Source organism: Ursus arctos, unplaced genomic scaffold (genome assembly GCF_023065955.2).
Source record: "Ursus arctos isolate Adak ecotype North America unplaced genomic scaffold, UrsArc2.0 scaffold_19, whole genome shotgun sequence".
In the NCBI taxonomy this organism is placed as follows: Eukaryota; Metazoa; Chordata; class Mammalia; order Carnivora; family Ursidae; genus Ursus; species Ursus arctos.
In genome coordinates, this window is record NW_026622863.1 from 51,907,186 (window position 1) to 51,934,537 (window position 27,352).

General features: G+C 43.2%; 1 protein-coding gene across 3 annotated transcripts; it reads left to right on the top strand.

Moving 5' to 3' along the window:
* Nucleotides 1-1,150: 1,150 nt before the first annotated feature.
* On the top strand, nucleotides 1,151-27,352 carry LOC113247998 (zinc finger protein 850-like). Of its 3 annotated transcripts, XM_057313920.1 has the most exons (4): nucleotides 1,155-1,374; nucleotides 2,413-2,511; nucleotides 4,309-4,435; nucleotides 19,629-27,352. In XM_057313920.1, the coding sequence occupies exons 3-4, from the start codon at nucleotides 4,402-4,404 to the stop codon at nucleotides 22,430-22,432; spliced, it is 2,838 nt and encodes a 945-aa protein (XP_057169903.1). In that variant the 5' UTR covers nucleotides 1,155-1,374; nucleotides 2,413-2,511; nucleotides 4,309-4,401; the 3' UTR covers nucleotides 22,433-27,352. The 3 variants fall into 3 exon arrangements, with proteins under 3 accessions (XP_057169904.1, XP_057169903.1, XP_026345168.2); XM_026489383.4 differs by lacking the exon at nucleotides 2,413-2,511; XM_057313921.1 differs by lacking the exons at nucleotides 2,413-2,511; nucleotides 4,309-4,435 and having other exon boundaries at nucleotides 1,151-1,374.

The following is a 27,352-nucleotide window of genomic DNA, read 5'->3' on the forward strand; positions in this document are numbered from 1 at the left end:
GGGGTTGTGAGGGGTGGCTGATTATATACTACGGGGTTGGAGGAGGTAAGGAAAAGAGAGGTTTCAAAAGGATTTTCACATGTTAAAGAAGACTCAGAGGATACCAAAGGCCTTGCCATTGGTAAAGTTAAGGTTGTTTTTCCCTCCAGCAAGGCATTAACATGAAGATAATTGGGACCTTCCTAGAGGAACATTACACTCTGCCTGCTTCAATTATCTGTCAGTGGGCTGCAGGTTATAAGGACATTTAATTTTATCTACATTTCCTTCAGGAAGCTAGGCCATTGACAGAAATGTAAATTGCTAAGACTTTTGTAAACTGAGGGAGACTCCTGACTTGTAGGATTGTGATCTATGTAAGTTAACTCTTTGTTTTTCCTTTCCTTTCCTTTGCTTTAGGGCAACCAGGAGTGCCTGAGGAAATGTCACATATATCCCATGGTGGAGGGGGGGGGTTGTGGGGTGTCAGCCTCTCCTTTGTCCTCTGCTTGCCTTCTCCCTCATCAAGTGTATCTTAGAATATTGAGTAAGAACTATTATATAGATAAAAATGGGTGGGGCAAAAATCACTGACCCTACAGGCAAGGCACAGATTTTCTGTGGGAGGCAGAGACAGAGATCCTACTTGTTCACTGGCTTAAGGGCGGCCTAACATCTTTCTTCTTTATTCCCAGCCACGGCCCTGTATAAAGTTTTTTTCCCTTCCTCCTAGCCAGTCATAAGAGATTTCACAAAATTGACAAATGCATCAGGCTACATACATTTCAAAAGAAATAACAAAGTGCCTTCTGCTTATTTTCTGTGCGAATGACTCTGTGGAATGATATGACCATTTAGATCAGTGGATTTCGGAGCATTTCGGTATCAGTATTAGCCTCTGGGAGCCGGTTGACGTTTACGGAATATGAAATTATGCCTCTTCACTGCAGTTCATAAGGAGCAAATCCTCTCCCTCCTCGACTCTAGGCTTCCAGCATCCCTTGAGGAGCCGCATGGCCAATGCTCTGATTGGTCAGGCTGGAGAAAAACCCTTGCCTCCGCCACGAGAGGATTGCCAACTACATTACCCAGAAAATCGTGCGCGGAGTTGCGCCAATGGAAGCATTTCCGCGGGAACACATCGCGTAGGGGTGGGACTTCCGGCCTCCTCCTCGTGGCGGCCATTTTGCTGCTCTCGGGTGTGCCGGGGCGGGACTGAAGTGACGGAACTGTCAAGGCGCAGAAGTCGTTGTCCCCACGGCAGAGAGGCGGGTCCGCGGCTGGCGACGCCGCCCGGGCTGCCCCGCGGCGGGGCCGGGACGGGGACTGCCGGCCGGGTGTCCGCTCCGCCCACAGAGTCCGATGGCGGCGGCCGCGCCCAGGGACCCGGCTCAGGTAAACGCTCGTCCCCCGGGCCCTCCCCGCCGTTCCTCCACCCAGACCCGAAAGGCCCGAGCGCGGGGCGCCTGCTCGCGTCCCTGCGGCCCAGGCCCGGGTGTCCGGGACAGGGAGGCGCCGGCGGGCGGGGGCCCCGTGAGTGAGCGCCGGCGTGCTGGCTGCGGGACGGGCTCCGGGCCGAGGGGCCGGCTGGGGCAGAGGCTGGAGGGGGCCTGAGACGGGAGGATTCTGCCCTCAGGGAACAGAGCGTGAGGCGGAGTCACGCCCGGAATAGCGGGCCGAGGTGCGGTACCTTCGTTCCTAGGGCACTGGACGGTCGTGAGCAGAAGAGGAACACAGTCAGTGTTAGGGGGTTAACAACTTTCCAAAAGTTGCTCGAGGGAGAACAGGTTGGAGTGGGGGTGATGGAGACAAGGGAATACCGGGAGTGGAGTTCTTGTCGGAGGTCACTGAGCTGGTAGGAGAAGCACTGAGGATTGAGGCACAGAGGTTAGGTAGCCTGAGGTCACTTGGTTCAAGGGCTGGGCGGGATGCAGGGAAGGCCTGATCTCGTCGAGCTCAGTCTGGTTTCCTCCCCTCAGCCGCAAGTTCTGAAGGTTGTGAAAGCACGTAGAGAACCTATTCAAGTAAGGAGAGGCTGCCTCAGTCCCTTACTGGTCTTGACATCGCCAGTATGGTGTCCAGGACTGTGGTGTTTTGAGGCTCTTCCCTTGCTGTTTTTCTAGCTGCTGGATATGGGCACCTTGAGGCTACCCCAAGCCCAGGGTCCTGAGTGCAGCCCAAGGGTTACATGCAGTGTTCCTGTTGCTGTCAGCCAATATAATCAGGTGTGAGAAGTTATCCCAGAAATAAATACCAAAGTGTGCAAATGCTTGAACCTGTTTGCATTCTCCCTGCTTCCAAGAGCTGAGGGTCAAGAATCAGGCCTCAAATGTGGCTGTTGAGAATTTGGGCATCTGTTATGTAGGTAATGAGAGGTTTGGATAAGGGAGGGGTGGTCTTACCAAAGTCTTAATAGGATCCATCTGTTTGCAGAAAAGATAACAGACTCTGGGGGTAACGGAGGAGGCAGGGAGCCTAGGAGGAGGCAGCTGCTATAATCCAGATTGATGGACCAAAGTGGTGGCCATAGAGGTGGGTGAAAAGTTGGACTCTGTCCTTTTTTTTTAAAGAGGGGTAGATTTTTTGATGTTGTAGTTGAGAGAGAGAAAGGAAAGAGTCCAGGATAACCCCAGTGGTTTTTGGTCCTCGCAGCTGAAGGGATGGAAGTTCCATCAACTGGGATGGGATGATTGATGGTAGGTTAATTTTCTTTGGGACTATGAGGAGTTTTGTTTGGTCCTGTTAAGAGTCTGAGATGTTCCAGAGAATTGTGAATGGAGACAGCAAATGGATATCCGGATTCACAGGTCTGGATATCTTGGGCGGAGGTTTTAGATGAAGACATCCAAAAGTGGTGACTATTGTGTGGACCAGGATGGAGCTGTGGATTACATTTAGATTGGGGAATGCTGGTCATCATGACAATCCCTTTGCTGGCCAGATAGAGGAGGCTGCATGATGAGGAATGATTGTCTTGCTGTGCACCTGATTAGTGTTGCTGGGCACACAAATGCAGGTGGGAAGTGATCATGGTAACCGTATGGAAGAGAGAATGGTTTGGCAGGTGATCAAGGCTTCCATGGGATGAGTGGACATGAGATGGCTATGGAGGCATAGGAGTAATTGAGACAAGATGACACAGACCAGGCTCCTGCTTATTCACTACTGTAGTTTCACTGGGATTTTGTGGTGAGCTTTGGTGGGGTCTGTGGTGTTCAGTCTTGATGGTGGATAGGTCTGGGGCAGACTTTCAAAAGTGGGGGCTATTGTGAGGACCAGGATGGAACTGTGGATCACATTTAAGTGTAATGTAGGTTATAGTGGTAATGCTATTTACAGGTTAGACTGGGGTGTATGCTGAGAAGTGGGTCTCTTGCTTAGCACCTGGTTGAGAACCTAAGAATGAGAAACACAGGGGAGGGAGAGAAGTGATAGTGCAAATGGTGTGGGGGAGAGGATGATCTGGGAGGTGGCTAAAGCTTCCATGGGATGTGTGGGTGCAAGATGGCTTCAGAGGCAAAGGAGTTATTGAGGCAAGATGAAACCGAAGGCAGGGCTCCTGCTAATTCACTACTGTATGAATTTACCAGAATTTTGTGGTGAGTTTTCATGGGGTCTGAGCGTTTAGTTAGGTCTTGTTGGTGGATAAGATCTGGGGTAAATGGTAGTCGTTTGTGAAAGTCATTATGCCTGGCAGGGAGACTATAAGAATTGGGGTTTTAGGGAAGATTGAGTGGAGGGTGGGAGTTCTGACTGTGATGGTACAGCAAGTCCGGTACAGAAGTGGAATGGGTCATGGGCATCTGTAATCCATGTGTGCCTCTGGGTGGCTAGTATTGAAGCAAGGATCAGAGATACAGAGGAGGCCTTCAAAGCAGAATTCAGGGGTTTGGCCAAAGTAGAGCTGTGGGAGTGCAGCTGTGGGGACTGAAGATGTGAGAGAGGTACAGTTTAAAGAACGGTGTGCACAACAAGAAGAAATGTGAACTAAGGGCCTCAAGGTGTTGGAGCTGAAGGGTAAAGCATGAGCCCACATATCATTGTGTCTTGGGAGTCTCGAAATAGAGACCCTGGGGAAATCGACAGTATGGACCCTACAGGTCAGGAGGAATTTGGATGACATCTCTGTTCCTCCTTCCTGATGTTGCTGAGGGCAGAACACAATGAATAAAGAGAACCTAAAGATAGGGTGGGCATTAGTGGCACGTAGGCCTGGCATTTCTGAAGTGGGGAGCTCTGAAGGAAGATGAGTGTGGGATAGATGTGTGGGGAGATGGGTTGTGGGACCCCAGAGAATGTTCATGGTTTCATCTGTCCCCATCATAACAGGATAGTGTGACCTTTGAGGACATTGCTGTGTACTTCTCCTGGGAGGAGTGGAGGCTCCTTGATGAGGCTCAGAGATGCCTGTACCACGATGTGATGCTGGAGACCTTTACACTTATATCCTCACTGGGTAAGGCCCTCACCCTCCCCAGTGGCCTGAACTAGGCTTTATACCCTCCCCACCCACCATTTCTCAGTGTCTCTCACATGTGGGCCATGGGCACTGCTTGCTTCTCAGCTTTCTGGGTAATTGCTGTGTTGATAGGGCTGGTTTATTTGCACTGCCCTCTTCTCTCCCCTGCAGCCTCAGTACCTGCTATACTGAACCCTCTTAGGAAAGGAGTCAAGGTTAGTAGGTTTTCAGTGAGCTTAATGAATTTCGCCATGCTTGTCCTTTGTTTGGGTCAATGTGTCAGATCCTTGTCACTTCTGTATCCTAGGGTTGGTTGGTTTCTTTTTAAAGTAAGCTCTATACCCTTGGGGCTTGAACCTTCAACCCTGAGATCAAGAATTGCATGTTCTGCTGACTGAGCCAGACTGTTTTCCAGTTTTTGATCTCTTTTAGCTGACATTTCCTTGTGTCTGCTTGTGCCTGGTTTGCAGGCATTGTCATAGTCACTACTTACTTGAGACATAGGCTACTTTTCAACACATTCCTGCAACGTTTGTAGTTTAGGTGCATTTTCTTTTTTTCCCCCCAGCCTTCTGGAGATACAAAATTGTAAAAGTGCACCAGGGGTGCCTGGGTGACTCAGTCAGTTGAACATCTGAGTCTTGGTTTCAGCTCAGGTCATGATCTCAGGGTTGTGGGATTAAGCCCTGCATCTGGCTCCACACTCAGCACAGCGTCTGCTTGTCCCACTTTCATCCCCCCACTTGTGCTCGCTCTCTCAAATAAATCTATAAAATCTTAAAAATACATATATGTTAAAAAAAAATAAGTGCACAGTGTGATGATTTGATACATGCATGTATTGTAATATAATTTCCACAACTGAAGTTCATTAAATATCTACCACATCATAAAATTACATTATTTTTTTGTAGAAATGCTTACATCTACTCTCAGTAAATTTCACATATACAACATCATTATTAACTGTGGTCACCATGCTGTATGTTACATATTCAGAACTTTTTAATCTTTTTAAAAAATATTTTATTTATTTCAGAGAGAGTGAGGGGGAGAGAGAGAGCATGAGTGGCATGGCAGGGGAGGGAGAAACAGATTCCCCAATGAGCACGGGGCCCAATGCGGAGCTCAATCCCAGAACCCTGGGATTGTGACCTGAGCTGAAGGCATATGCTTAACTGACTGAGCCACCCAGGCACCCAAACTTTTTCATCTTATAACTGAACATTTGTACCTTTTGCCCATCTTCCCATTTCCCCCCACACCCCAGCTCCTTGCATTCTACAGGCGTACCTCAGAGATATTTTGGGTTTGGTTCCCGACCACCACAATACAGCAAACATCACAATAAAGCAAGTCAAATGAATTTTTCATTATCCCAGTACATATAAGTTATGTTTATTACACTATAGTCTTTTCTTGTTTGGTTTTAGGGAGCGCACAAGTGGGCAGGGAGGGGCAGAAGGAGAGGGAGAATCTTTTTTTTTTTTTTTTTTTAAAGATTTTATTTATTTATGTGACAGAGAGACAGCCAGCGAGAGAGGGAACACAGCAGGGGGAGTGGGAGAGGAAGAAGCAGGCTCATAGCGGAGGAGCCTGATGTGGGAATCGATCCCGGAATGCCGGGATCACGCCCTGAGCCGAAGGCAGATGCTTTAACGACTGCGCTACCCAGGCGCCCCGGAGAGGGAGAATCTTAAGCAGGCTTCATACTCAGCACAGGGCCTGACAGGGGCTCGGTCTCACAACCCCGAGATCATGACCTGAGATGAAATCAAGAGTTGGACTCTTTTTTTTTATTTTAAAGATTTTATTTATTTATTTGACAGAGAGACAGCCAGCGAGAGAGGGAACACAAGCAGGGGGAGTGGGAGAGGAAGAAGCAGGCTCCCAGCAGAGCAGGGAGCCCAATGCGGGGCTCCATCCCAGGACCCTGGGATCACGCCCTGAGCAGAAGGCAGACGCTTAACGACTGAGCCACCCAGGTGCCCCTTTTTTGTTTTTGTTTTTAAAGATTATTTATTTATTTATTTGAGAGAGAGCAGGAACTGGGAGGAGACGGTTCAGAAGTAGGCTCCCCTCTGAGCAGGAGCCAGATGACGCGGGGCTCGATCCCAGGGCCCTGGGATCATGACCTGAGCTGAAGGCAGACACTTAATTGACTGAGCCACCCAGGTGCCCCCAGGATGTGCAGATTCTTAGAGGTAATAATGGAATGTTCAGGAAATGACAAGTCTTTCTTTCAGGTGGAAACAAGGAGCAGGGGCAATAGGAGTCAGAACTGCAAACTTGGGTGTCTACCCTGGAGGTAATGAGAAGTTTGTATCAGAAGAGGAGGCAATCTTACCAAGGCCTTTTTTTTTTTTTTTTTTTAAGATTTTATTTATTTATTTGAGAGAGAGACAGCCAGCGAGAGAGGGAACACAAGCAGGGGGAGTGGGAGAGGAAGAAGCAGGCTCCCAGCGGAGCATGGAGCCCGATGGGGGACTCGATCCCAGGACCCCGGGATCATGCCCTGAGCCAAAGGCTGATGCTTAATGACTGGGCCACCCAGGCGCCCCAAGAGTTGGACTCTTAGCTGACTAAGCCACCAGGTGCTCCTGTTTATACTATAGTCTACTAAGCGTGCCAGAGCATTATGCACGCCCCACAAAAAAAATGTACATTTAAAAATATTTTACTGCTGAAAAATGCTACCATCATCTGAAATTTCAGCAAGTATTTTTTTGCTGGTGAAGGGTCTTGCCTTGATATTGATAGCTGCTGACTGGTCAGGGTGGTAGCTTGCAAGGTTAGGGGAGCTGTGGCAATTTCTTAAAATAAGACAACAGTGAAGCTTGCTGCGTTGATTGACTCTTCCTTTCATAAGCTATTTCTATGTAGCATGTGATGCTGTTTTACAGCATTTTACGCACAGTAGAACTTCTTTCAGAATTGCAGTCCTCTCAAATCCTGTTGCTGTTTATCAGCTAAGTTTATGTAATATTCTGAATTCTTTGTTGTCATTTCCACAGTCTTTACAGCATTTTCATCAGGAGTAGATTCCGTCTCTTTTTTTTGAATTTTTTAAATAATTTTAATTCTAGTATAATGAAATACAGTGTTTTTTAAAACGTGTTTTTAAATTTTAGATTCCATCTGAATAAACTTTCTTTGCTCATCGATACGAGGCAACTTCTCATCCATTCAAAAATTTTTTTTAATTTTAATTTTTTAACACTTATATTCAATTAATTAACATGTAATGTATTATTTGTTTCAGGGGTACAGATCCGTGATTCATCAGTCTTATATCCATTCAAATTTTATCATGAGGGGGCATGGGTGACTCAGTTGCTGGGCGTCTGCCTTTGGCTCAGGGCGTGATCCCAGGGTCCTGGGATCGAGCCCTACATCGGGCTCCTTGCGCAGCGGGAAGCCTGCTTCTTCCTCTCCCACTCCCCCTGCTTGTGTTCCCTTTCTCACTGGCTGTCTCTCTGTCAATAAATACATTACATCTTTAAAAATTTTTTTTATCATGAACTTGCAGCAATTCAATCATATCTTCAGGCTCCTTTTTTTTTTTTTTTTTTTAAGATTTTATTTGAGAAAGAGCGAGCAAGAGAGTGGGAGGAGGAACAGGGGGAGAGGGACAAGCAGATTCCATGCTGAGTGCCAGGCTTGATCCCAGGACCCTGAGACCATGACCTGAGCCGAAATCAAGAGTCAGATGCTCAACCAACTGAGCCACCAGGCGCCCCTGGAGGCTCCACTTCTAATTCTAGTTCTCTTGCCATTTCTGTTACATCTGCAGTTACTTTCTCCATGGAAGTCTTGACCCCTTCAAAGTCATCCATGAGGGTTGACATCAACATCCAAACTCCTGTTGATATGCTACCCATGCCACCCATGAATGGCAGCTGGAATGATGAATCCTTTCCAGAAAGTTTCGATTTACTTTGCCCAGATCCATCAGAAAAACCATTCTGGCAGCCCTCACCTTACAAATTGTATTTCTTTCTTTCTCTTTCTTTCTTTCTTTCTTTCTTTCTTTCTTTCAAGATTTATTTATTTATTTGAGAGAGAGGGAGAGTGCATGTGTGTGTGAAGGGTGGGGGGAGCAGAGGGAGAGGGTTTTACTAGCCGACTCTATGCTGAGTGTGTAGCTGACACAAGGCTCATTCTCAACAAATTGTATTTCTTAAATAATAAGGCTTGAAAGTCAAAATTGGGGTGCCTGGATGGTGCAGTTGGTTAAGTGTCTGACTCTTGGTTTTGGCTCAGGTTGTGATCTCAGGGTCGTGAGATCAAGGCCCACGTCGGGCTCCAAGCTCACCTGGGAGTCTGCTTGAGATTCTTTCTCCTCCTACTCCTCCTGCTCCTGTGCGCATGTGCACTCTCTCAAATAAGTCTTTAAAAAAAAAAAAAGTCAAAATTACTTAGGCTGCATGGGCTACAGAATGGATGTTGTGTTAGCAAGCATGAAAACATTAATGTACATCTCCATCAGAGCTCTTGGGTGACCAGCTGCTTTGTCAATGAGTAGTAATATTTTGAAAGAAATCTTTTTTTCTGAGCAGTACGTCTCAGCAATGTGCTTAAAATAGCCGGTAAACCATATTATAAACAGGGTGCTGTCATCCAGTCTTTCAGGCAGAGTAGATTCAGCATAATTCTTAACGGTCCTTGGATTTTCAGAATGATTAATGAGCACTGGCCCCTAACGAGAGAGTTCCCCTATCCTTTGAAGCCAGGCATGACGTCTCTAGCTCTGAAAGTGCTAGATGGGATCTTCCAATAGAAGGCTGATTTGTCTGCATTGAAAATGTGTTGTTTCGTGTAGCCACCTTCATGAATGGTCTTAGCTAGATCTTCTGGATCACTTGCTGCAGCTTCTGCATCAGCACTTTGTATTTTGATGGTCTGGAGATGGCTGCTTTCCTTTAATCTCAGGAACCAACCTCTGCTGACTTTGAGCTTGTCTTCTGCCGATTCCTCACCCCTCTCAGCCTTCGTAGAATCGGAGACAGGACCTTGCTCTCGATTAGGTTTTGGCTTAACGGAATGTTGTGGCCACTTTGATTTTCTGTGCAGACCACTAAAACTTTCTCTGTAACCGTAGTAAGGCTGTTTTGCTTTCTTATCATTTGTGTGTTCACTGGAGTAGCACTTTGAATTTCCTTCACAGACTTGTGATTTTTTTGCCTTCACAACTTGGCTACACTTGGCCAGCTGTTGGGCTCAAGAGGCTTAGCTAGCTTTTGGCCTGTCTTGGCTTTCGACATACCTTTCTCGCTAAGTGTAATCATTTCTAGCTTTTAATTTAGAGTGAAAGATGTGTCACTCTTCTTTTCACTTGAACACCTGGAAGCTATTGTAGAGTTATGAATTGGTGTGATTTCAACGCTGTTGTGTCTCAGGAAATAGAGTGGCCCAAGAGAGAGAGATAGGTCAATGACTGGTCATGGAACAGTTAGAAGAGACACAACATTTATCGTTTATTGATTATGTTAAATGTCACATGGGCATGGTTCGTGGCGCTCCAGAACAATTACAGTAGTAACAAAGGTCTCTGATCACAGATCACCATAACAAATACGGTAATACTGGAAGCATTTGAAATATTGCAAGAACCACCAAAATTTGATACAGACATGAAGTAAACAAATGCTATTGGAAAGATGGTGCCAATAAACTTGTTCATTGCAGCGTTGCCACAGACCTTCACTTTGTAAGAAACACAGTATTTGTGAAGCATCATAAAACAAAATGCCTTAAAACTAAAAAATAAATAGATATGCCTATACTCTCTGTTTCTATGTTTTGGCTTTTTTTTTTTTTTCCTAAACCTTCCAACCACAGTGTACGAGGGTTCCTTCTACCTTCACCCTCACCAACACTTATCTCTGCTCTTTTTGAAGGTAACGATCTTATCAAGCGTGGGGTGATACATCATTGTGGTTTTGATGTGCATTTTCCTGATGACTAGTGGGAAAGATCATTTTTTCATATACCTGTTGGCTGTTTGTAGATTTTCTTTAATAAAATGTCTATTCAGGTTCTTTGCCAATATATTAATCCAGTTGTTTCTTTGTTAGTCAGTTGTATGACTACCTTATGTATTTTAGATGTTAACCATTATGAGATAAAGCATTTGCAAATATTTTCTCCCTTTATATTTTGTTGATTGTTTCCTTTGCTATGCAGAAGATTTTTAGTTTGATGTAGCTGGACTTTATTTTTGCCTTTGTTGCCTTTGGTTTTTGTTTCCTATCTGAAAACTCATTGTTAAGACCAGTGTCAAGGAGCTTTTCTCTATTGTTTTACATTTTCATGTCTACATTGAAGTCTTTAATCCATTTCGAGGTAATTTTTGTGAGTGGTGTAAGGTAGGGTCCTGGTTTCTGTTTTGTTTTGTTTTGTTTGGCATGTGCATATCCAGCTTTCCCAGCACCATTTATTGAAGAGACTGTCCTTTTCCCATGTGTGTTCTTGGCACCCTTGTCAAAGAGTAGTTGACTATATCTGTGTGGGTTTATTCTGGGCTTTCTATCATATTTCATGGGTTTGCATGTTTGTTTTTATTCCAGTACCATAGTGTTTGTACTACAGTTTGAATTCACAAGGTGTGGTCCCTCTAATTTTGATCTTCATGATCAAGGTTTCTTTGGCTATTTGAGGTCATTTGTGGGGCAATTTTAGGATTCTTTTTCTGTTTCTGGTAAAAATGCCATTAGAATTTTGGTACATCTTGCATTGAATTTTAGGTTGCTTTATGTAGTAGGAACATTTTAATAATAATTCTTACAGTCCACAAACATGGAATATCTTTCCATTTATTTGTGTCTTCAGTTTCTTTCATTGGTGTCTTTTTCATTGTACACATCTTTCATCTCCTTGGCTAAATTTCTTTCTTTCTTTCTTTTTTTTTTTTAAAGATTTTATTTATTTATTCGACAGAGAGAGAGAGACAGCCAGCAAGAGAGGGAACACAAGCAGGGGGAGTGGGAGAGGAAGAAGCAGGCTCATAGCAGAGGAGCCTGATGTGGGGCTCGATCCCGTAACGCCGGGATCACGCCCTGAGCCAAAGGCAGACGCTTAACCGCTGTGCCACCCAGGCGCCCCCTAAATTTATTTCTAAGTATTATATTTTTTAATGTTCTTTCAAATGGGATTGGTTTCTTAATTTCTTATTGAGATATTTCATTGTTAGTAATAGGCACATCTGATTTTTGTATGTAGATTTTATATCCTGCAAATTTACTGAGTTTGTTCAATTTGAGTTTTTTGGGGGACTTCTTAGGGTTTTCTTTATATAAAATCCATGTCATCTGCAAACAGACAGTTTTCTTTCTTTTCTGATTGCTCTGGATAGGACTTCCAGTACTACTTTGAATAGCAGTTACGAGCATAGGCATCCTTGTCTTGTTACTGATGGTAGAGGAAAAGTTTTTATCCTTTCACTGTTGAACGTATTCTTAGCTATGGGCTTATATATGGCCTTTGTGGTATTGTGGTGCATATCTTCTGTACCTAATTTTGGGGGAGTTTTTATTGTGAAAGGATTCTGAATTTTGTCAAATGTTTTTTCCACATCTAGTCAGATGGTCATATGAGTTGCCTTCGTTCTGTTAATAAGATATGGCACATTTATTGATTTACTTATGAGGGACCACCTTTGTATCCCAGGGATAAATCTCACTTAATCATATTTATGATTCTTTTCATATGCTGTTGCAGTTGGTTTCCTAGTACTTTGTTGAGCTTTTTTACATCTATGTTCATTAGGGATGTTTACTTGTAATTTTGTTTTCTTGTAATGTCTTTCCCTGGCTTTGGTGTCCTAATATTAGCCTTCTAAAATGAGTTTGAAAACGTTTCTTTCTTCCCTTTCAGATTTTTGGAAGAACTTGAGAGTTTAATCCTTAAAATGCAGATAGAAATCATCATGAATCCATCTGGTCATTTCCTTTTCTTTGTTGGGAGATTTTTGATTACTGATTCAATTTCCTTGTCTATTTGGATTTTCTATTCTGATTCAGTGTTGGGGGGTGCCTGGGTGGCTCAGTTGATTAAGCTTCTGCCTTCAACTCAGGTCATGATCCCAGGGTCTTGGGATCAAGCACCACATCTGGCTCCCTGCTCAGTGAGGGGCCTATTTCTCCCTCTTCCGTTCCCTCTGCCTGTCCTGCTCTCTCTCTGTCAAATAAATAAACTCAAAAAAAATTTTTTTAAATGATTCCGTGTTGGTAGGTTGTGTGTTTCTAGGAATTTATTTTAGGTTTTCTAATTTGTTGGTGTATAATAGTTCATAGTAGTCTTTTATGATCCTTGTAATTTCTCCCCTTTTCTGAATTAATTTGAGTCTTGCCTTTATTCTAAGTTAGTCTAGCTAAAGGTTTTTCAACTTTATCTTTTCAGAAAAGCAGCTCTTTTTATTGTTTTTCTGGTTTCTATTTTATTTCTGTTCTGATCTTTGTATTTTTCTTTGTTTCACTAACTTTGGTCTTAGTTTGTTCTTTTTCTAGTTCCTTAAGGTGTAAAGTTAGGCTGTTTATTTGAGATTTTTATTTATTTATTTTTTTAGTGCTGGCATTTATCGCTCTAAGCTTTTTTCTTAGAACTGCTTTTTCACATTCCATATGTTTTGTTTTCCATTTTCGTTTTTCTCAAGATATTTTCTTATTTTGCTTTTGATTTTTCCTTTGGCCAATTGATTGGATAGGCATGTGTTGTTTAATGACCACATATTTGAATTATTAAGCTTCCTCATGCTTTTTTTTTTTTTTTAAGATTTTATTTTTTAAAAAAATATTTTTTAAGTAATCTCCACACCCATTGGAGGGGGTCAGACTCACAACCCTGAGACCAAGATTCGCAGGCTCCACTGACTAAGCCAGCCAGGCACCCTGTCCTCATGTTATTGATTTCTAGTTTTATTCATTGTGTTATGAAAAGGTACTTGATAGAATTTCAGTCTTCTGAAATTTGTTAAGACTTGTTTGACATAACATATGATTTATCCCAGAGAATATTCTGTGTGCACTTGAGAATGTGTATGCTGCTGTAGTGGGATGGAATATTCTATATATGTCTGTCGGATGCATTGGGACCATAATGTTCAATTCGGATACATCCTTACTAATATTTTGTCTGTATATCCACCCATTGTTGAAAGGGGGATATTGATATTAATATTTAATTGCTGTCTTTTCTGCTTTCAGAGCTAGTTAAATGTGCTTAATACTTAGATGCTCTGATGTGTGATGCTTACAAACCTACAATTTTTACATCTTCTTGATGAATTCATTCCTTTATCATTATATAATGACCTTCTTTGTCTCTTGGCAAAGAGACAGCTGTTGACTTAAAGTCTGTTGTATCAGCTATGAGTATAGCTACCCATATTCTGTTTTGGTTTCCATTTGTGTGGAATATCTTTCAGTTCCTTTACTTTCAACCTTTTGTTTTGATTTCAGCCATGGTATCTCTTTTGCGATCTTGTTAATTATCATCTTAGTGTTTTGTAGTACCTTTTTTCCTCTCTTGCTGTCTTCCTTTGTGATATGAGGATTTCCAATGGTGTTATGCTTTCATTCCTTTATCTTTTGTCTCTACTGTAGGTTTTTGTGTTGTGGTTACCCTGAGGCTTATTTAAATCATCTTACAACGTTCTAGTTGAAACTGATAACTTTAATTGCATATAAAAACTCTTTTACTGGGGCGCCTGGGTGGCTCAGTCGTTAAGTGTCTGCCTTCGGCTCAGGTCATGATCCCGGAGTCCTGGGATTGAGCCCCACCTCAGGCTCCCTGCTTGGTGGGAAGCCTGTGTCTACCTCTCCCACTCCCCCTGCTGGTGTTCCCTCTCTCACCGTGTCTCTCTCTGTCCAATAAATAAATAAACTCTTTAAAACAAGCAAACAAAAAAACTCTTTTACTCACCTCCTTCACATTTTATGTTTTTAATGTCACCATTTACTTTTTTTTTTTTTTTTAAGATTTTATTTATTTATTTGAGAGAGAGCACGAGCAGCCGGGAGGGGCAGAGGGAGAAGCAGACTCCCTGCTGAGCAGGCAACCCGACCGGGGGGGGGGGGGGGGGGGGGGGGATGGGGGGCGGCTTGATCCCAGGACCCCCTAGACCATGACCTGAGCCAAAGGCAGATGCTATCTGACTGAGCCACCCAGGTGCCCCACATCTTTTTATATTTTGTAACCATTCACAAATCATTGTAGATATAGTTATTTTTAATACTCTGGTGTTTTGTCCTGCATACTGGTGTTGAGTGATTATCACACTATTGAAGTATTAGATTACAGTAGTCCCCTGTTATCCAGGGGAGGATATGTTCGAAGACTCCCAGTGGGTGCCTGAAACTTCAGATAGTACGGAACCCTATATATACTAAGTTTTTTCTTATACTTACATACCTGTGATAAAGTTTAATTTATAAATTAGGTACAGTAAGAGATTAACAACAATAAATAAAATAATATGAAAGTTGTGTAAATGTGTTCTGTTTCTCTCAAAATATCTGATTATACCACACTCACCCTTCTTGTGATGGTGTGAAATGATACAAGGCCTAAATGATGAGGTGAAGTGAGGTGAATGAGGTAGGCTTTGTGACATAGCATTAGGCTACTATTGACCTTCTGACAATCTGTTAAAGCACAGAAGGATCATTTGCTTTTGGACTGTAGTTGACCATGGGTAACAAACCATAGAAAGTGAAATAGATAAAGATGGACTCCTATATTTTGAATATGACTGTACAGTTGCATTTATCAGTGTGTTCTGTATTTTCATGTTACACATTAGCATACTTTCATTTCAGTTTGAAGAACTGTGTTTAGCATCTTTTGTAGGGTAGGTCAAGTGGTGATGAACTCCCTCAGCTTCTGTTTGGGAAAATCTTTCTCCTTCATTTCTGAAGGACAGCTTTGCTGGTAAAGTATTTTTAGTTTGAAGTTTCTTTGTTGCGTATTTAGAACACATCATCCTACTTTCTCCTAGTATTTAGTGTTACAGCTGAGAAAAATGCTCATAGCCATATGAGGGGGAGGGGAGTTCCCCTGTATGAGTTTTTCTCACGGTTTTCAAAGTCTCTGTCATTACATTTTGAATTTTATCATATAGTTGACCTTTGAACAACATGAGGGTTAGGGGTGCCAACCCCCATGCAGCCAAAAAACCATATATAACTTTTGACCGTCCCCAAAACTTAGCTGCTAATAGCCTGTTCTCCACCAAAGCCTTATTAATACCATAAAGTCAACCCATGTTTTGTATGTTATATGTATACTGTATTCTTACATTAAAGTAAGGTAGAGAAAAAATGTTAGAATCATAAGGAAGAGTAAATACGCTTGTGGTATTTTACTGGATTTATTGGAAAAAGTCTGCTTATGAATGAATCCGCACAAACCCATGTTCTTCAAAAGGGTCTTGTTGAAGTCCTCTTTGGTTTGAGTCTTTTGGGGGACTTATGAGCATTATGTACCCAGATGTCCATGTCTTTCCACAGATCTGGGAAGTTTTAGTCCATTATTTTTTAATCCATTATTGTTTAAATAAGATTTCTGTCCCTGCCTGTCTTCTTCAGGGCCCCCATAATGCAAATATTATTCTGTTTTCATAATGTCCTATACCCACATAGACTTTCTTTATTCACTCTTTTTAGTTGTCTTTTTTCTAATTGAACTGAATGATTTCAAAAGACATATCTTCAGGGGCGCCTAGGTGGCTCAGTTGGTTAATCGGTTAATCATCTTCCTTTGGCTCAGATCAGGATCCCTGGGATCGAGCTTTGCATCAGGCTCCCTGCTTCTCCTTTTCTGTCTGCTCCACCCCCTGCTTGTGCTCTCTCCCCCTCTCTTTCTCTCAAATAAAATCTTTGAAAAAAAATGTGCAGAGCACTACTAAAAAAAAAAAAAAAAAAAAAAAAAAAAAAAGACATATATTCAGTTTCCGATTCAGATTTGGATTGATGAGGCTGGCTGTTGATGCTCTCCATTGCATTTTTCATTTCTTTTTCCTTTTCTTTTTCTTTCCTTTTCCTTTCTTTTTTCTTCCTTTCTTCCTTTCATTCATTCATTCATTCAAGTTGGCGGCAGAGTGAGGGAGAGGATCTCAGGCAGACTCCATGCTGAGTGCAGAACCTGACATGGGGCTGGATCTCACAACCCTGGCATCATGATCTTAGCCAAAATCAAGAGTCAGATGTTTAACTGACTGAGCCAACCAGATGCCCCTCCATTTTTCTTTTCATTCATCATATTCTTTACCATAACTTTTTTCCAGTACAATTAACATACAGTGTTCTTCTATTTGTTTCAGGTGTACAGTATATTAACCATAATTTTTTTGGTCCTTTTTTATGTTTTCTTATCTGTCAAAAAAATCTTATATTGTTTATAATTGTTCTTATTTCATTGAATTGTCTGTTTTCTTGTAGCTCATTGAGCTCTCTTAAAACAATTATTTTGAAATCTTTGACAGTTCCTAGATCTGCATTTCTTTGGGGTGACTGATCAATTACTGTTTTCCTTTGGGGTGTTCCGTTTCCTTGAATTTTTGTGTTTCTTGTAGCCTTGCATTGATGTCTATACATTTCATGCAGTAGTCCCTTCTTCCAGACTTTACAGAAAGGTTTTGGTGGGGAAGATCTTTACCTGTGTGTGGATGTGAGTGCACCAGGTTGGTGGGGTGTGGCAGTTCCAACTACAGCTTGATCAAGAGGCTTAGTGTCTATGCAGCTCTGATGAGATCAGTGTCATCAAAGACTGTAGGAGTCCTCAGTAGCCAGGGCGGTGTGTGTCCACAGTAGTAGAGAATGCTACTGGGAACCTCCTGATCTCTTTCTCCCACAGGAAATGTTTTGGCTGTGGGTTCCCTTGATGCCAAGTCCAGCTCTTGGGTTCTTTGTGGTGGTGGTAGCATTGGTGTCTTATGTGCAGGCACCAGTGGAGTGGGTATGTGTCTTGGTTCTAAGAGTGTGAATAGACCTGGATTAATAGTAGTTTTAGGGTCCCAGTTTCTGAATAGCCTGCTGCAGTGTTGACTTGCTGTGTAAGATGCAGTTGTATACTGACTATTGATGGAGCTTGTGATTGGAGCATGGGTACACTCAGTGTCTCTGGGATTGGTGGAGCTGACTAGCCCACAAGGGCCATGGCTCTCGTGCCTGAGACCTGGGCACTCAGGTGACAGCCATGGAGTTAGGTTATGGAATATAGGCAACCATGGAGCAGTTGCAGGGTTGAGGTCCAGGGTATATGCAGGGTTGGTGTGAGCTCGTTTTTGGGTGGAGGGGTTAACTCAGTGTATTATTCTCTGGCAGTTCCCCCATGGTGATAGCTATTGATTACCTTAGTGCAAAAGCTGCCGGGGTCTTTTGCAGAGCAGGCATATGGGGTCCATGCCTACAAACACTTGGATACCTCTGCTGTGTGATGTGTGATGTTCTGCCGCTGTTGCAGGAATTGTTGACGTTCTCTGCAGCAGAGGCTGCTGAGGTCCCCTACAGAGTAGGGGAATGCAGTGGCATCAGCCCTTTGGCTGACAAAGCTCTCCCCTTCTTATTTTCTGTCTATATCCAGCTGTCTTCACTAAGCCAGTTCCCCATCTATCCTTTCTTTCTTTCTTTTCTTTCTTTCTTTTTTTTTTTTTTTTAAGATTTTATTTATTTATTTGGGGCGCCTGGGTGGCACAGCGGTTAAGCGTCTGCCTTCGGCTCAGGGCGTGATCCCGGCGTTATGGGATCGAGCCCCACATCGGGCTCCTCCGCTATGAGCCTGCTTCTTCCTCTCCCAGTCCCCCTGCTTGTGTTCCCTCTCTCGCTGGCTGTCTCTATCTCTGTCAAATAAATAAATAAATCTTTAAAAAAAAAAAAGAGGGAACACAAGCAGGGGGAGTGGGAGAGGAAGAAGCAGGCTCATAGCGGAGGAGCCCGATGTGGGGCTCGATCCCATAACGCCGGGATCACGCCCTGAGCCGAAGGCAGACGCTTAACCGCTGTGCCACCCAGGTGCCCTGCCCCATCGATCCTTTCTGTGTGGTTATTCTCCTTTTTGTATGCTCCATTGTGTCACTGTAGTATTTTTTTTCCTATGATTTTAGTTATTTGAGAGAGAGAGAGAGCAAACACACAAGCAGGGGGAGTGGTAGGAGGAGAGGGAGAAGCAGGCTCTCTGCTGAGCAGGGAGCCTGATGCAGGGCTCAATCCCAGGACCCTGGGATCATGACCTGAGCCAGAGGCAGATGCTCAACCAACTGAGGCACCCAGGTGCCCCTGTGTTCTGTAATATCTTAATTGACTCTTAAGCCTGCCAAAGGCAAAGGCTGATTTCCTCTGCTCTTATGCTGACGTCACTCACCTTGCTGTCTTTTGTGCTGAATAGCCCGGGACAGTGCTGGGTATTCATTTGTCCTGTTTTTCCCTTAGGACTTGTATCGTCCATGTCCCATGTAGTTGCTCAGGGCTTTCAGGGAAGAATCCTTTGTGTATCACAGGATGGGCAGGACTGCAGACATGGCAGAGTGGACTCATAGGGGCCTGGGCCTGGTCAGTGGCTGGAGTGTTCATATCACACCAGGCCCCCCATGGTGAACCTGTCTTTATTCACCCACACTTTCATGCCATTTCCAGTGGCCACACTTCATTTCTACCTTTTTGTCTCCATTTTGTCATTTTGCCAGTTTGTCAGTTCTCTCATCATTTCTACTATGACTTCCAGCACAGGGATAATTTCTACCTCTCTGGACTCCACATCTCACCCATTTCTCTCACTGTTTGTGTATTCCAGCATTGGCCACAAGATGTTCGTGTATCCCTGAATTGACACTGAACAGCAGCTAATCTGTTGCTGTTGGATTTTAATGGGCTTGGATGCATGCTTTTACCCAGCCTCACATCAGCAGTAGCAAAGGTCCTGCCAAAGACTGTTGGCAGAGAAATGAGTTGTAGTTCTTGGCTCTGTTTCTTGTCTCATAGCCTGTCTTTGTATCCTTCCCTGGTGGGGTCTCCACCATTCTGTGACCTTAGGGGTCAAATAATGCATAGTGGCTGCTCCTTCAACTGAATTCCAACTGCGTGTCCAAAAAAGCATGTCATACACTCCTGCCTAGATGAGATGGATGCATATATGTGATGGGCTCAGCCCCTCGCGATAGTGAACACGAATTTCACCAGCGTTTCTTTGCCTTCAGGTTGCTGCTGTGGAGCAGAGGATGCAGAGGCACCCTTTGCACAGAGCACTTCTGTAGGTGCGTCACAGACCGGGACGCCCACGGCAGCTGTGTCTTCCCGGAAGACCCACCCCTGTGAGATGTGTGGTCCAGTCTTGAGAGACATTTTCCATTTGGCTGAGCACCAGGGAAAAGGAAACAGCCAGAAACTGTTGAGGTGTGGGGCATGTGGGAAACGATTTTATTGCAGTGCAAAGTTTCAACAGCAGCAGGAGCAGCACGTGGGAGAGAAACCGTTTAGATGCAGTGTGGACAAGGCATCTTTTGTGAAGAGCTGCAGAATCCATAGTTCAGGAAAGCCCTCTACCTGTGGAGAGGTTGAGAAGAACTTCCTGTCTGGCTCAAGACAGCTGCAGCAAGAGGCCACTCACACTGGGGAGAAACCACACACGATCACCCAGTGCAGGGCAACTTTACAAAGCAGAAAAAGTCATCATACCTGGGGAGAATGCAAGAAAGCCTTCAGTCCCAAACACACGCTTGTTCAGGACCACTGTTTTGTGTGCAGTGAATGTGGGAAAACATTCAGGTACAAATCTTCATTTGCTATACACCAGAGATTCCATACTGGAAAGAGACATCATGAGTTTGGTGAATGTGAAAAATCCCTTAGGCAGAGCTCAACCCTCAGTCAACATGGAAAGACTCACACTGGGTCCAGGCAATACAAGTGCAGCAGATGTGGGAAATCCTTAAGCCACAAATCTGTCCTCATTTATCCCCAGAGATGGCACAATGGAGAAAACAGTTACGTGTGCAGTGAATGTGCAGAATCTTTTAGCCATAGCTCAGTGTTGATTCCATGTAGAGTTCAAACTGGTGAAAGGCCTTATAAGTGTAGTGACTGTGCAAAATCTTTCACCTCTATCTCTGCCCTCAGTTATCATCAGAGATCTCACACAGGGGAGAGGCCTTATGAATGCAGTGAATGTGGGAAATCTTTTATCTCTAGATCTGACCTCCGTTATCATCAAAGAGTTCATTCTGGAGAAAGGCCTTATGAGTGCAGTGAATGTGGGAAATCTTTTATCACTCGTACTGCTCTCCGTTATCATCACAGAGTTCACACTGGAGAAAGGCCTTACGAGTGTAGTGAATGTGGCAAGTCCTTTACTCGAAGAAATAACCTCATTATACACCTAAGAGTTCACTCAGGTGAAAGGCCTTATGCGTGTAGTGAATGTGGGAAATCTTTCACCTTTAGCTCCAGCCTGCGTTACCACCACAGGGTTCACACTGGAGAAAGGCCTTACGAGTGTAGTGAATGTGGAAAATCTTTTAACAATAGGTGGACACTCATTCGACACCGGAGAATTCACACAGGAGAAAAGCCTTATGTTTGTAGTAAATGTGGGAAATCTTTTACCTGTAGCTCCACACTCCAGTATCATCATCGAGGTCACCTTGGAGAAAGACCTTACGAATGTAGTGAATGCGGGAGATCTTTTACCACTAGTTCTGCCCTCCGTTATCACCAGAGAGTTCATACTGGGGAAAGGCCTTATGAGTGTAATGAATGTGGGAAATCTTTTATTTCTAGGTCAGACCTCCATTATCATCATAGAGTTCATTCTGGAGAAAGGCCTTATGAGTGTAGTGAATGTGGGAAATCCTTTATCCGAAGAAATAACCTCATTTTACACCAGAGAGTTCACACCGGAGAAAGGCCTTACAAGTGTAGTGAATGTGGGAAATCTTTTAACAATAGGTGGACACTCATTCAGCACCAGAGAGTTCACACGGGAGAAAAACCATACGTGTGCAGTGAATGTGGGAAATCTTTTACCTGTAGCTCCACACTCTGTTACCATCAAAGAGTTCACGAAGGTAAAAGGCCTTATGAATGCAACGAATGTGGTAAATCTTTTACCTCCAGTTCCACTCTCCGCTATCATCAGAGAGTTCACACCGGAGAACGGCCTTACAAGTGCAGTGAGTGTGGGAAATCTTTTACCTTTAGTGCCAGCCTTCGTTATCATCACAGAGTTCACAGTGGAGAAAGGCCTTATGAGTGCACTGAATGTGGAAAATCCTTTAAGGATAGATCACAATTCAATAAACACCGGAGAACTCACACGGGAGAAAGGCCTTATGAGTGCAATGAATGTGGAAAGACTTTTAGCCAAAAATCTTCCCTGTCAATACACCAGAGAATTCATAATAGCGAACGGTCTTATGAGTGTAGTGCCTGTGGGAAATCTTTTACATCTGTCTCTGGCCTCGGTTATCACCATAGAGTTCATAGGGGAGAAAAGCCTTATCAGTGCAGTGAATGTGGGAAATCTTTTACCAATAGCTCAATACTGATTCGACACCAGAGAGTTCACACAGGAGAAAGACCTTACGTGTGCAGTGAATGTGGAAAATCTTTTACCAGTAGTGCTACCCTCTCTTATCATCAGAGAGTTCATGCAGGTAAAAGGCCTTATGAATGCAGTGAATGTGGGAAATCATTTACGTCCAGTTCCACCCTTCGTTACCATCAGAGAGTTCATGCAGGAGATAGACCATATGGGTGTAGCGAGTGTGGGAAATCTTTTATCTCTAGCTCTAAACTACGTTATCATCAGAGAGTTCACACTGGAGAAAGACCTTACGAGTGCAGTGAGTGTGGAAAATCCTTCAGGGATAGTTCCCAGTTCAGTCAACACCGGAGAGGTCATACTGGAGAAAGGCCTTACGAGTGCAGTGAATGTGGGAAGTTTTTTACACGAAAGTCTACCCTCTCTCAACATCAAAGAGTTCACAGTAGAGAAAGGCCTTAGGTGTGCAGGGAATGTGCGATTTCCTATTCACTGTAACAACACCGGAGGGAACTCTGAGGAGCCATCTCTGAACTGAATCTCAGACATCTAAACATGCACAGTGGGAGATCCCTTGTAAGTTTCAGTAATGTAGTAGGCTTGTGTAAATATGTTGCACTTTCTAAACTGTCCAGGGCTTTCTAGATTTAGCCCACTGCTAGATTTTGTGACCAAAGCCTTTCACCTCTCCTGCCTGGCAGGTCCGCAAAGTGTGCAGCAGTCACCTCCACGGCGTATTCAGGGAAGCTGACCTTTGTTCTCTCACGAGTTAGAACAAGTTAGGAGTAACCTGAGCCCTTAGGGTCAGTTTCCCCATCTCCTTAACTACCTTGGGTATGGACCTGAATCACTGATGACCCAGGGTTTATGAGTTTGGCTGGCAGCTTACAGAGAATGACTACCTTTTTCAGAGACGTGTTAGTCTCATGTGACACTTGTGATGAGTTTTTCCAGCTTCCAAGTCCCAAACAGTGATTGTCTGCCACACATTGCTTTGGCTTATGTGATGATCAAGGCCTTACTCTTTAAGTCCTCTTTCATCTTGGATGCTGTACTTTGTGGGGTAGTTTATGTATGGATATGGGCTCAACAAGCGTCGCTGGGTGAACTTTTTAGGAGTCTCAGATTGCCCATGCTTGGGGGGGGGAGGATGGCAGCAAATAGCTTGCCAGTTTTGACCAAATTTGCATTGCTGCCCCACGACCTCTGAAAAAGTCCAGGGCTTTCTGGTTTTCATTTGAGATCTCGATGCTTTGTGTTTTAGGAGTCTCAGTGATGACCCCAAGGAGGGGGCAGGTGTGAAACCCTCAGATGCTTCTGAAAAGAGCATGAATTTTTTTTCCCCTTACTCAAAGGAGATACCACAGGGGATGTCAGCACTGTTGAGGGGTTATCTTTCCCAGCTTTACAAACAGCCATGTGCCCTGATGTCCACAGTCTTATTGGGCTAGGGTTACTGGTTATAAGACCACAGTGGGCAAGGGAAACCATAATTGGTACAGAAACACTGGCTTAATAGGAAGTGGAGGAGACTGCAGCCAACTAGATGCAATGTGCCTCTTCTAAAAATGGATCCAGACAAATTTCTGTGACAGTGACTTTGCAGAATCAGTGTGTATACAAATCTCAGGACCTCCAGGCATATTTATCTTGTGTGGGTAAAGTCGTTGTCAGAGAAAAAAATAAAAACTAAAATAATCAAAAGTTCTGTGGTTTCCTCTCAGTGCTGTTTGCCTCAAAGCCACTACCACAGAGGTGGGAAAAAAGATAAAGGGGGATCTGTATTCCTGAGATATGGCACTTGTGACCCAGGAAGCATTCCCGTTCATTATATGGAAATATTCTTCACTGTTGTCCACATTTGCTGCCACTGAGGTAATATCCCCACAGGCATGAGAAAGAGAAATGGAGTCAGTGTGGGGTTGTCAAACCTATTTTCCAAAAAGAGTGGGACATAGATATTTTATCTTGAGCCATTTTTAAAGCTTTATTGTGGTATAGTTTATATATGTACTAACCTGCATATATTTACAGTATAATTTGGTAAGTTTGACATAGTTACAAACTTCTGAAACCATCATCATGGTCTGGATAATGACCATACCTGTCACATTATGTTTACCTCATGTCCTTTTGTAATCTCCCTTGCCCCTCCCACCTCTCCAGGTAACCTCTGATTTACTTTCTCTTAACAATAGATGGATGGATACCTTTGAATTTTTTGAATTTATGTTTGGAATTGAGTATTTTGTTGTTTTTCTTTATGTGTCACAATTACTTTGAGATTCATTAGTGATACTATATGAGTAGTGGGTGTTTTTTTTGTGTGTGTTTTTTGCAGAGTAATATTTTTGGATATACTGGTTTATCCGTTTATCTGTGTATGAGGATTTGGGTTTTTTCTAGATTTTGACTATTGAAGATAAAGCTATTATAAACATTTGTGTTCTTTATGTGAATGTATGTTTCCTTGATCTTCTGTTGGTAACTTAGAGTATGATGTCTGGGTCACGGGGTATGTAAATGTTTTACTTTTGATTATACCTTTTGCATCTTCCCAGCAGTGTATGAGAGTTCCATTTTGTCCACATTCTGAGTACTTGGTTTGGGCAATCATTTTAATTTTAGCCCTTTTAATAAGTTTTTAGTGTTCTCTCATTTTTTTTTATAAAGATTTTATTTATTTATGTGACAGAGAGACAGACAGCCAGGGAGAGAGGGAACACAAGCAGGGGGAGTGGGAGAGGAAGAAGCAGGCTCATAGTGGAGGAGCCTGATGTGGGGCTCGATCCCATAACGCCGGGATCACGCCCTGAGCCGAAGGCAGGCGCCTAACCGCTGTGCCATCCAGGAGCCCCTAGTGTTCTCTCATTTTAATTGCATTTCTGTAAGGATTCATGATGGGCATTTTTTCCAATGCTCATTTGCTATCTACATCTCTGGTAAAATGCCTGTGCATATCTTTTTCTTATTCTTTGAGCTTTGGCTATTTTCCTGTAACAGGACAGTGAAACAAGTGTGTGTTCCCATGCATACGCTATTCACAATGAAATGAATAGCTGTACCCTTTTAAATTTTTTCTGCATTATTAACATGTTCTCCATCACATTCTTTTTAAATTTTTTTTAAAGATTTTATTTATTTATTCGAGAGAGTGAATGAGCAGTGGGGAGGGGCCGAGGGAGACAGAGAGAGAGAAGCAGACTCCCTGCTGAGCAGGATGCCCAATATGGGGCTCCGTCCCAGGACCCCAGGTTCATGACCTGAGCCAAAGGCAGCCGCTTAACTGACTGAGCCACCCACATGCCCCATCACATTCTTTTTTAAAATATTTTTATTTATTTATTTATTTATTTATTTATTTGGAGAGACCGAGAGCTAGTGGGGGATGAGGGTGGCAGAGGGAGAGGGAGAAGCAGATTCCCAGCTGAGCAAGGAGTCTTGAGGCTCAATCCCAGGATCCTGGGATCATGACCCAAGCCAAAGGCAGACACTCAACCAACTGAGCCACCCAGGTGCCCCTTTCCATCACATTCTCCTTAAGTGCAGTCATTGAAGAATCTGATAAAGCCTTGCTTTGCAGTGGTTACGCATTTTCCTGCCTTATCGCCATTGGGGTTGGTGGGTTGGAGCAGATGGGGGACAAGGTTGCATTAGTACAGGCTGGGCTTCGAGTCCCAAAGCCTGGCTGGGGGGTGATGTGGAGGTCATAATTAGACTAACCAAGCCCTGGTCCAGGGTCCCTAAGTTTAATTCCTGGGTTCCTGGCCATTGTAAGGACCCACAGGCAAATGCCCCCATCCAGGGCCTCAGTTTCATCCTATGTAAAATGGGGATTAGGAACTGCCCTATCGCCTGGTCCATTGGAAATCGTGAAGAGTTGAGCTGTCAATTCCTGTATAGCTCTACCTATGGGGAACAACCTAGAGCCAGGCACCTCTAGCTCTCCCTGTTTCCACCAGACCACTGTGCCCCTAGGTGTGTCAGGAATCGAGCTTCTCAGGAGCCCCTGAACTAGGTCAGTCCCCAAAACCCACCTGCAGGGAGGAGGGTCTGCACTGTACTGAGTTCTCAGTGTGGATTCCTGGGAATATCTGGGCAACTCCCCAGAGCCCCTTGAACCTCAGTTTGCTGACTATGACATAGAAGTGATGATGGTGTTTACCTTGGCCCCTGGGAGCATCAATAAAAGTAACAGAACACTGAGCACTTACATGACAGAATTCCATGGGATTTTGAGCTTGTATATAATGTTTTTCTATCAAGTTTTTAATATAAATATTTCTATAACTTTTTCACAGTTCTTCCTGTGCTTAGCTCTCTATTATTGGCATTTATATTGCATTAATAATATCCTAGTTTTGCTCATTCTATAGAGTGCCACATAAATCAATATATTTACTGTGGAATTTTGTCCAATCCATGTATGTTTGACCTAGCTTATTTTCTCTTCTGAATCACTAACTAAGACCAAGAGCATGTTCACCAATTGGTGGATTATTTCAGAAATACTTTGATTCATTTTCTTTCTTTTTTTTTTTTTAATTGAGAGAGAGTGCCCCAGTGGGGGGAGGAGGAGAGGGACAAGCAGACTCCCTGCTGAGCAGAGAGTCCCATGCAGGGATTGATTCCAGGTTCCTGAGATGATGATCAGAATGACATGATGCTTAGCCGACTGAGCCACCCAGGTGCCCTGATTCTTTTTCATATGTACTGAGAGAGCTCTTCTTATGGACCTCTACTTGCTCTAACTGCCAGATTAATTCTCTTCAGTCCCTCTTTAGACAGATTTGACTTATGATGCTTAAATGCAAAATGACCAATACTATTAAAGTATGTTATTCCACACACCAGAGATTCTTTTCACATAGCTATGTTTTGGTTCATTAAGAGTCATTTTTTTTCTTTCCTAAAAATTCAATGCAAGTTTTACTTATTTAAAACTTGAACTGTTTAATATGTACACAACAGATGACCACTTGGAAAAACAACATTTTAATGAATTTTGTTAGAGTGCACTGGAAAGCTTCCAAGTACATTTAAATTCAGTGAAATGTTGCTGATATAAAGTAGAAATGATAAAGTAATAAATATATAGCTATATAAATTTTCTACAATTAGAATGTTTTTGACACATTAAAAAATTTCAGTCCACTTTAGTTTTAAATGTGTTAAATGTAAATTTTGAAATCAAGATGAAATTTTCATAATTTATTGTATAGTTGTGTGTGTGTATCTCCATATACTGGATAATTTTCACAAAAATTGTCTGTTTTAAAACTTTTCCTAATATTTTATGGCTTGTATGGGTACTGAAAATATTATAGTTCTTTTTTACATTATATGTTATTTTTGTGATTAAATTTTTTAGTTGTCTTTGTA